General features: G+C 36.4%; 1 protein-coding gene across 1 annotated transcript in view; it reads left to right on the forward strand.

Annotated features, from left to right (window-relative positions):
- LOC123546060 (antiviral innate immune response receptor RIG-I-like) overlaps window positions 1-9,955 on the forward strand; it is a 117,518-nt gene extending 107,563 nt beyond the window's left edge. Inside the window, exon 21 of the mRNA XM_053550472.1 lies at window positions 238-9,955. Coding sequence (XP_053406447.1) covers window positions 238-744 — 507 coding nt within the window. The 3' untranslated portion in view covers window positions 745-9,955. The remainder of the gene's footprint in view (window positions 1-237) is intronic.
- The last annotated feature ends 1,383 nt before the right edge of the window (window positions 9,956-11,338 follow it).

The following is an 11,338-nucleotide window of genomic DNA, read 5'->3' on the forward strand; positions in this document are numbered from 1 at the left end:
GTTAAAGTTGTGACCACTCCATTTCTTGCCACACACAGGTGCATTACATAATGCCTGCATGTACTTCCCTGACATGAATGGTTTACATCAAGTCTTGAAACTGCAATGCATTGCCCCCATCAGTTCTCTCAGTACTTTGATTAAGTAAAGGGCATGGTGACGTCATGATAATAGTCTTTAATCTCTACTAATATTTTATCATAATAAGACTAATAACAGTGTTCATTACCATTTAAGGAATATATACAGAAGAATCCAGACAAGTTTCGCCAGGAGATTCACAAATTCCAAGACGAAGCTAACCTAGATAGGCAGTTGAAATCTTTGGGATCTAGACGCAAGTTGATTAGAACAGGACAGTTTGAACTACGCTGCCTCAAGTGTGATCATTTCATATGCTGGTCTGATGATGTGAAAAAAATTCAAGATTCCCACCATGTTGTTACTGATGAGCATTTGAAAGAAAGGGTAACATTTGCTAAAAGTGGGTCAACCAGATACCAGGATGAGGCTATCCAGTTTGTCGGCAAGCTCATTTGTAAAGAATGCGGAGGCAACCTCGGTGTGATATGTATTCATAGAACATTGGAATTCCCAGTACTTAAGATAGAAAATTTTCTGATTGTTGATACCAATGGCAGACAGGATACATGCAAGAAATGGAAATCAGTCCCTTTTCATGTGGCACCTGTCACTAATGAGGATTTTAAGGAAATAGTCAAAGCAAGAAAAGGAGATTTATAGGCTAGCATAACATAATTATGCCTTTACTAAACCTCTGATCAACTGTGTATTTCTCCCTGTAAATTACAGGATAAATAAAAATTACAAGAGAAATAAAAGCACTGAAGTATTACACAACTATCAATAGTACAGCAACTGGAATGTTCGCTGTGGTCTGTTTAATTTCAAAGTCCAAGCACAGAATGAACAATTGCTAGTTTTGTATTTACATATGAGTTTTGATAAGCATTATAGTAATTGATTATTTTGAAAATTTAATTCTGTATTTACAGAAGTACACTGCTTATTTTATTCTCTGTTTTCTCCAGTGGTATAATACCTTATCTGCATTGTAAGGTTCTAGAGTGATACTGCATTTTATGGACAAGCTGTTAAAACTTTCTAGTTTCAAGTAAGCTCAGTGTCTCAGTGATACAAAATTTATTTGTACGAAGATAAATGTGTCATATTTTCTTAGTTGTAAAACAAACTTATATTACATTTAAAGCAGTTTTCCTTTATTTTGTCAATTATGATCTCACTTGTCTTGTACTTTAAAATGCATTATTGATACTTAATAAGAACCAGATTAATACCAGCCTTAGGTTATTATAGTCTTTATTTTAAACAAAACTTGCACAAAATTAGCTTGTAAAATAAAATTTTGATAATTTGAAAGACTTAAAACTCACTTTCTTGACATTTTGTCATGTTTTTCTAATTTTAAAATTTCAGATACCATTTGGACACTGTCAGTTTTCATCATATATAATTATTATGTCTCCCCCACTCTGGGGGAGACATATTGATTTTGCCCTGTCCGTCTGTACGTCACACTTCATTTCCGAGCAATAACTGGAGAACCATTTGACCTAGAACCTTCAAACTTCATAGGTTGGTAGGGCTTATGGAGGAGACGACCCTATTGTTTTAGGGGTCATTCTGTCAAAGGTCAAGGTCACAGGGGCCTGAACCATTTCCAATCAATAACTCGAGAATGACTTGACCCAGAATGTTGAAACTTCATAGGATGATTGGTCATGGAAAGTAGATGACCCCTATTGATTTTGGGGTCACTCTGTTGAAGGTCAAGGTCACAGGGTCCTGAACATTGAAAACCATTTCCGATCAATAACTTGAGAACCACTTGACCCAGAATGTTGAAACTTAATAGGATGATTGGTCATGCAGAGTAGATGATCCCTATTGATTTTGGGGTCACTCTGTTGAAGGTCAAGGTCACAGGGGCCTGAACATTGAAAACCATTTCCGGTCAGTAACTTGAGAACCACTTGACCCAGAATATTGAAACTTAATAGGATGATTGTTCATGCAGAGTAGATGACCCCTATTGATTTTGGGGTCACTCTGTTGAAGGTCAAGGTCACAGGGGCCTGAACATCGAAAACCGTTTCCGGTCTGTAACTTGAGAACCACTTGATCCAGAATGTTGAAACTTAATAGGATGATTGTTCATGCAGAGTAGATGACCCCTATCGATTTTGGGGTCACTCTGTTAAAGGTCAAGGTCACAGGGGCCTGAACATTGTAAACCATTTCGGATCAATAACTTGAGAACCACTTGACCCAGAATGTTGAAACTTAATAGGATGATTGGTCATGCAGAGTAGATGATCCCTATTGATTTTGGGGTCACTCTGTTGAAGGTCAAGGTCACAGGGGCCTGAACATTGAAAACCATTTCCGGTCAGTAACTTGAGAACCACTTGACCCAGAATGTTGAAACTTAATAGGATGATTGGTCATGCAGAGTAGATGACCCCTATTGATTTTGGGGTCACTCTGTTGAAGGTCAAGGTCACAGGGGCCTGAACATTGAAAACCGTTTCCGGTCTGTAACTTGAGAACCACTTGACCCAGAATGTTGAAACTTAATAGGATGATTGTTCATGCAGAGTAGATGACCCCTATCGATTTTGGGGTCACTCTGTTAAAGGTCAAGGTCACAGGGGCCTGAACATCGAAAACCGTTTCCAATCAATAACTTGAGAACCTCTCGACCCAAAATGTTGAAACTTCATAGGATGATTGTTCCTGCAGAATAAATGACACCTATTTGTTTTTAGGGCCACTCCTTTAAAGGTCAAGGTCACAAGGACCTGAACATTGATAACCATTTCTGATCAATAACTTGAGAACCTCTTGACCCAGAATATTGAAACTTCATAGGATGATTGAACATGCAGAATAGATGGCCCCTACCGATTTTGGGGTCACTCTGTTAAAGGTCAAGGTCACAGGGGCCTGAACATGGAAAACAATTTCCAATCAATAAGTTGAGAACCACTTGACCCAGTATGTTGAAACTTCATAAGATGATTGAACATGCACAGTAGATGACCCCTATTGATTTTTGGGTCACTCTGTTAAAGGTCAAGGTCACAGAGGCTTGGTCATGTAAAATCATTTCCGGAAAATAACATGAGAACCACTTGACCTAGAATGTTGAAACATAATAGGATGATTGGACATGCAGAGTAGATGACCCCTATTTATTTGGGGGTCACTTGATCAAAGGTCAAGGTCACAGGAGCCTGAACAGTGACTTGAGAACCACTGGGCCAAGAGTGTTGAAACTTATAAGTAGATGATCCCTATTGCAGCCATCCATCAGTGTCTCTTTGACTTTCGCTCCTGACCCCTATTGACTTCTTGCCTATAGGACTTTGCATTGGGGGAGACATGCGCTTTTTTACAAAAGCAATTTCTAGTTATGTATATATTTAAACACCCTCATAAATATGATTGGTTACCCTTTTTAAATCTGTACTGAACATGTGGAATTAATTCCTGGGGATTTCACCTGTGTGTTAATCCACAGAATTAAATCCTCATGAAGAAATAAAACTTGCATTCATTTTATCTTCAAAAAGTGAATAGTGATGGTGTTCATATTCCAAAGAAATAGCATTTTTACCAAAAGCACAAGATTCTATGTCTGCGGAATGAATAGATTATGTTGTGTATGTTGGTTGGTCTGTCTGTCGACCATTTGGTTTCTAATCATTAACTGGACATTGTGTGTAACCTACTTTTTCAAAAAATGTGGCTTCTTATTCCAGAAGACCAATGTGACTGTAGCAATAAATTTTGAAGAACAGCTTTACATGCTGCAAAGTGTCAACTGAATGGGCATGCGTACCAATGACCGCCCCTTCATCATATTTCAAAGAAAGAGCAGGCTGAAAACAAGCCCAGTCGTTTATGACAATGAATTTTGTTGAAGCTGTTTGACTTACATTCTGCATGCTTTTTGTGTTTTTGGTTCATCGAATATATTTTATAGATAATATAGAGTCAAATGTCAGTAAATTTGATTATCAAACTTACTACATAGGATTTTCAGTTTAATATTTTGTAGTAAATCCAAAATTACTGAATGTGTGTTAGTATATTAGGTGGGTGGGATAGGGTAATGCGTATATTTATTGATACAGCTTCAAGCGCCTGTGAATAGTCTAGCTATTCTACTCACCCTGGTGTCGGCGTCAGCGTCACAGCTTGGTATTTGCTTGCAAGTACATGTGGCTATTATTTAAAGGCATATAGCTTTGAAACTTATTTTTTCTTTTTCTAGGTCAATTACCAACCTCATTGGGTCAAGTCACATAACTCTGACATGTATTTTGGCAGATCTATACAAACATTAGGCCTCAGTCAAATTATGCCCCCTGTTGGACTTAGAAAATCCTGGTTAAAGTTTTGCATACAAGTTACTATTTCCAAAACAAATGCAGATATTGAATAGAAACTTCACATGTGTCTTCGGGGTAATAAAACTAGATGATAGCATCAAGTCCCATAACACTGACATGCATTTTGGCCAAATTATGCCCCCATTTGAACTTAAAATTTCTGGTCAAGTTTTGCATGCAAGTTACTATCTCCAAAACTAATGCAGACACTTGATTGAAATTCTATAGATATTTTAACATTTACTAGGGTAATATTCCTGCTTCTGGGACAACAATTTGAATAGTCAAGCATAAGCTATCTTATGGACAGCTCTTGTTTACTTTGCAGCTATAGTACTGTTTACTTAAAAAGTATTTTTTCATGTTGTTTTTTTTATTAAGGATTCTACACAATATGTTATATTTAGGATAATTGTTTACATGCTGTTGTTTATTTTTTTGTCGTACAAGGAAGCTTTATATTAAAATTGCTTTGAAATGTAAATTTAATGCTTTAAGTGGAAGTGCCCTTTTTTACTGTTCGATTCGAAATGATAAAAAAACTTAATTTGTCTAGATTTTTAAAGTTAATACATCATTAAACAACAGGCATGCTCTTAAAGAATTAAGCAGTTTAGTTTTGACAATGTGTGGTTTCTATTTTATCAACTTTTTTATGTGGAAAATTTTGTCCTTGTATGAATATGAGCATACAGCATACTTTTTAGCTCACCTGTCACAAAGTGACAAGGTGAGCTTTTGTGATCGCGCAGCGTCCGTCCGTCAGTCCGTCCGTGCGTGCGTAAACTTTTGCTTGTGACAACTCTAGACGTCACATTTTTCATGGGATCTTTATGAAAATTGGTCAGAATGTTCCCCTTGATGATATCTAGGTCAAGTTCGAAACTGGGTCACGTGCGGTCAAAAACTAGGTCAGTAGGTCTAAAAATAGAAAAACCTTGTGACCTCTCTAGAGGCCATATATTTCATAAGATCTTCATGAAAATTGGTCAGAATGTTCACCTTGATGATATCTAGGTCAAGTTCAAAAAGTGGGTCACGTGGCCTCAAAAACTAGGTCAGTAGGTCAAATAATAGAAAAACCTTGTGACCTCTCTAGAGGCCATATTTTTCATGGGATTTGTATGTAAGTTTGTCTGAATGTTCATCTTGATGATATCTAGGTCAAGTTCGAAAGTGGGTCACATGCGGTCAAAAACAAGGTCAGTAGATCTAAAAATAGAAAAATCTTGTGACCTCTCTAGAGGCCATACTTATGAATGGATCTTCATAAAAATTGGTCAGAATGTTCACCTTGATGATATCTAGGTCAAGTTCGAAACTGGGTCACATGCGGTCAAAAACTAGATCAGTAGGTCTAAAAATAGAAAAACCTTGTGACCTCTCTAGAGGCCATATATTTCATGAGATCTTCATGAAAGTTGGTCAGAATGTTCACCTTGATGATATCTAGGTCAAGTTCGAAAGTGGGTCAAGTGCCATCAAAAACTAGGTCAGTAGGTCAAATAATAGAAAAATCTTGTGACCTCTTTAGAGGCCATATTTTTCATGGGATCTGTATGAAAGTTGGTCTGAATGTTCATCTTGATGATATCTAGGTCAAGTTCGAAAGTGGGTCACGTGCCGTCAAAAACTAGGTCAGTAGGTCAAATAATAGAAAAACCTTGTGAACTCTCTAGAGGCCATATTTTTCATGGGATCTGTATGAAAGTTGGTCTGAATGTTCATCTTGATGATATCTAGGTCAAGTTCGAAACAGGGTCATGTGCTGTCAAAAACTAGGTCAGTAGGTCTAAAAAAAGAAAAACCTTGTGACCTCTCTAGAGGCCATACTTGTGAATGGATCTCCATAAAAATTGGTCAGAATGTTCATCTTGATGATATCTAGGTCAAGTTCGAAAGTGGGTCACGTGCCATCAAAAAGTAGGTCAGTAGGTCAAATAATAAAAAATCCTTGTGACCTCTTTAGAGGCCATACTTTTCATGGAATCTGTATGAAAGTTGGTCTGAATGTTCATCTTGATGATATCTATGTCAGGTTTGAAACTGGGTCAACTGCGATCAAAAACTAGGCCAGTAGGTCTAAAATTAGAAAAATCTTTTGACCTCTCTAGAGGCCATATTTTTCAATGGATCTTCATGAAAATTGATCTGAATATTCACCTTGATGATATCTAGGACAGTTTCGAAACTGGGTCACATGCGGTCAAAAACTAGGCCAGTAGGTATAAAAAGAGAAAAAACCTTGTGACCTCTCTAGAGGCCGTATTTTTCATGAGATCTTCATAAAAATTAGTGAGAATGTTCACCTTGATGATATCTAGATAAAGTTCAGAACAGGGTCACATACCTTCGAAAACTAGGTCAGTAGGTCAAATAATAGAAAAACCTTGTGACCTCTTTAGAGGCAATATTTTTCATGGGATCTGTATGAAAGTTGGTCTGAATGTTCATCTTGATGATATCTAGGTCAAGTTCGAAACATGGTCATGTGCTGTCAAAAACTAGGTCAGTAGGTCTAAAAATAGAAAAACCTTGTGACTTCTCTAGAGGCCATACTTGTGAATGGATCTCCATAAAAATTTGTCAGAATGTTCATCTTGATGATATCTAGGTCAAGTTCGAAAGTGGGTCACGTGCCATCAAAAAGTAGGTCAGTAGGTCAAATAATAAAAAATCCTTGTGACCTCTCTAGAGACCATACTTTTCACGGAATCTGTATGAAAGTTGGTCTGAATGTTCATCTTGATGATATCTAGGTCAGGTTTGAAACTGGGTCAACTTCGGTCAAAAACTAGGCCAGTAGGTCTAAAATTAGAAAAATCTTTTGACCTCTCTAGAGGCCATATTTTTCAATGGATCTTCATGAAAATTGATCTGAATATTCACCTTGATGATATCTAGGTCAGTTTCGAAACTGGGTCACATGCGGTCAAAAACTAGGCCAGTAGGTATAAAAATAGAAAAACCTTGTGACCTCTCTAGAGGCCATATTTTTCATGAGATCTTCATGAAAATTAGTGAGAATGTTCACCTTGATGATATCTAGATAAAGTTCAAAACAGGGTCACGTACCTTCGAAAACTAGGTCAATAGGTCAAATAATAGAAAAACCTTGTGACCTCTCTAGAGACCATATTTTTCAATGGATCTTCATGAAAATTGGTCAGAATTTTATCTTGATAATATCTAGGTCAAGTTCAAAACTGGGTCACATGAGCTCAAAAACTAGGTCACTATGTCAAATAATAGAAAAAAATGATGCAATACTCAAAACTGGGTCATGTGGGAAGAGGTGAGCGATTCAGGACCATCATGGTCCTCTTGTTTAAACTTACCTTGTAACTCTGTGATATCCTGTGTTAAATGGGCTTCATAATGATATTACTTATTCAGTAAAGTTGTGTTAAGCAAATGAGCCACACCATGAGAAAACCAACATAGTGCATTTGTGACCAGCATGGATCCGGACCAGCCTGCGCATCCACGCAGTCTGGTCAGGATCCATGCTGTTCGCTTTCAAAGCCTATTGTAATTAGTGAAACTGTTAGCGAACAGCATGGATCCTGACCAGACTGCGTGGATGTGCAGGCTGGTCTGGATCCATGCTGGTCGCAAATGCACTATGTTGGTTGTCTCATGGTGCGGCTCAAATGTTTTTGGGGTAACAGGAAAAGGGGTCAGTCATTTAATATAATCCAGCATTGGTTTATTGCTGTAAACATCAGTGCCTGTCCTAGGGTTTGAAACACTTGCTTTTAAATGTGAAAAATTTTCAGATTATTGTCACAGATTTAGGAACTCTTGCTGTCTCTGAAACTCAGGAACTTACATTCTTGAATATATATTAACATGTGATAGAAGAAGTTTGTAACATCTTGCTTTGACAAAATGATCCTTACTGTGTGTGTTTGATCTACCAAACATCTGTAACAGGGTTTTTCATAAATTTTGGCTTTCTTTTGCAGACACGATTGATTCTGACTTTGCGACCAGTGTAGATCATGATCAGCCTGCTCTTCTGTGGAGTCTGATTATGATCTGCACTGTTCGCCATTCAGTTAGTATCTTTTTGGTAAGCACCTCTCCTTCATTATAGAAATTTAGCAGGATAAAGGTTAAAGAAGTGTACCAGTAATAACATTTGGCAAATTACATATTCTCTATATGTGATTTTGGCACTTCCTGTTTTTAGCTCACCTGAGCAGTTTTTCTGATCGCTCGATGTCCATCCTCTGTCGTCTGTCAACATTTAGCTTGTGTATGCGATAGAGGCTGTATTTTTCAATTGATCTTATGATCTTCATGAAATTTTGTAGAGCCTGTATTTTTCAATTGATCTTCATAAATTTTGGTCAGAATGATTTCCTTGATGAAATCTAGGCCGAGTTTGAAAATGGGTCATCCGGGGTCAAAACTAGGTCACTAGGTCAAATCAAGGAAAAACCTTGTGTATGCGATAGAGGCTGTATTTTTCAATTGAGGTTCATGAATTTTGGTCAGAATGATAACCTTCATGAAATCTAGGCCGAGTTTGAAAATGGGTCATCTGGGGTCAAAAACTAGGTCACTAGGTCAAATCAAGGAAAATCCTTGTGTATGCGATAGGGGCTGTATTTTTCAATTTATCTTCATGAGTTTTTGTCAGAATGTTTACCTTGATGAAATCTAGGCCCAGTTCGAAAATGGGTCATCTGGGGTCAAAACTAGGTCACTAGGTCAAATCAAGGAAAAACCTTGTGTATGCAATAGAGGCTGTATTTTTCAAGTGATCTTCATGAATTTTGGTCAGAATGTTAACCTTGATGAAATCTAGGCCGAGTTCAAAAATGATTAATCTGGGTTCAAAAACTAGGTCACTAGGTCAAATCAAAGAAAGACCTTGTGTATGCGATAGAGGCTGTATTTTTCAATTGATCTTCATGAATTTTGGTCAGAATGATAACCTTGATGAAATCTAATCCAAGTTTGAAAATGGGTCATCTGGGGTCAAAAAGTAGGTCACTAGGTCAAATCAAAGAAAAACCTTTTGTATGCAATAGAGGCTCAATTATTCAACTGATCTTCATGAAATTTGGTCAGAATGATTACCTTGATAGAATCTAGGCCAGGTTCAAAAATGGGTCATCTGGGGTCAAAAACTAGGTCACTAGGTCAAATCAAAGAAACACTTCGTGTATGCAATAGAGGCTGTATTTTTCAATTGATCTTCATGAAATTTGATCAGAATGATTGCCTTGATCAAATATAGATCGAGTTCAAATATGGGTCATCTGGGGTCAAAATGTAGATTACTAGGTCAAATCAAAGAAAGACCTTGTGTATGCGATAGAGGCTGTATTTTTCAGTTGATCTACATGAAATTTGGTCAGATTGATTGCCTTGATAAAATTTAGATAAAAAGAAGGTCACTAGGTCAAATCAAAGAAAATTCTTGTGTATGCGATAGAGGCTGTATTTTTCACTTGATCTTCATGAAATTTGGTCAGAATAATTTCCTTGATAAAATTTAGATAGAGTTCAAATATGGTTTATATCTGGGTTCAAAAATTAGGTCACTAGGTCAAATCAAAGAAAAACCTTGTGTATATGGTAGAGGCTGTATTGTTCAGTTGATCTTCATGAAATTAAGTCAGAATGATTGCTTTGATGAAATCTAGTTCGAGTTCAAATATGGGTCATCTTGGGTTAAAAAGTAGGTCACTAGGTCAAATCAAAGAAAAATCTTGTTTTATCCCATTAGGGCTGTATTTTCAATTGATCTTCATAAAAATTTGGTCAAAATGATTGTCTTGATAAAATCTAGGTCAGTTTGAATATGAATTATCTAGGGTCAAAAACTAGGTCATTAGGTCATATATAAAAAAATACTTGTTCAAACTCAAGAGACCACATTTTTAGTCCAATCCTAATGAAAATTGGCCAGAATATTTGTTTTCATGAAAGTCAAGCATGTTTTCACTGTTATGGTATGTTTCTCAGGTGAGCGACCTAGGGCCATCTTGGCCCTCTTCTTTATAGAATGCCATCTGCACGATTAGCTACATTAACATTCTGAGAATACTGAAATGCAAAACAAGAATACATTAGCGTACAGAAACTTCTGAGTCCTAGTCATGTTACTTTTAACTAAGTAAGGTTTTATAATAATCCATCAACATATAATTACAAACTTGACATATTAGAAATTTTGTTTTGTCTAATATGGCTGATATTTACTGCATTTATTACTGATAAATTCAAAACTTACCAAGATAGTTTGAAAATTCATAAGGATCTTATTTCTCTAATTCAGAAATGATAATGAAAGAGTGGAAATTAAACTCTGGTATGTTAATACTTTCTACACGTTAAATGAAATTAAAATCAGTTTGTTTTATTTAAGAAGACTGTGCAACTGGTTAATAATACCCTACGTGTTCAATAAAATCTTTTTTAAAATCTAATGAGAGAATCATTAAGCAAATCTTTTAAATGCATACAAAATGACATGTACAAGGGGTATGTTAAGGGTTGTAATGATTATAATTTAACTACACTTCATCCCTGTATTGTTGATAAATTCACTGTTGATAAATTGATTTATATATGTATGGTACCTTTCTCAAATCTTAGTGAAAAATTTTATATGTGCATGTATAAAATGTCACGTATTGAAATACGAAGAAACATAGAATCTTTAAATGACCAGCTGATAGAGTTTAAGCTGATTAATTCAAAACTCTTCACCAGATAGCCAAGGGTCAGTCTTAATCATCCTTCAAATTCTGAAATTTAGAGTTTTCTATCTTACGCTCAAATTGTTTACTTTACTATGAACTTGTTTTGTTTTGTTTTGTTGCTCATAAGTCTTAGATACAGACTTATGGCATTGATGGAATTGGGTTCAGCCAGCTTCT

The sequence above is a fragment of the Mercenaria mercenaria genome, chromosome 9 (genome assembly GCF_021730395.1).
Source record: "Mercenaria mercenaria strain notata chromosome 9, MADL_Memer_1, whole genome shotgun sequence".
NCBI classification, from domain to species: domain Eukaryota; kingdom Metazoa; phylum Mollusca; class Bivalvia; order Venerida; family Veneridae; genus Mercenaria; species Mercenaria mercenaria.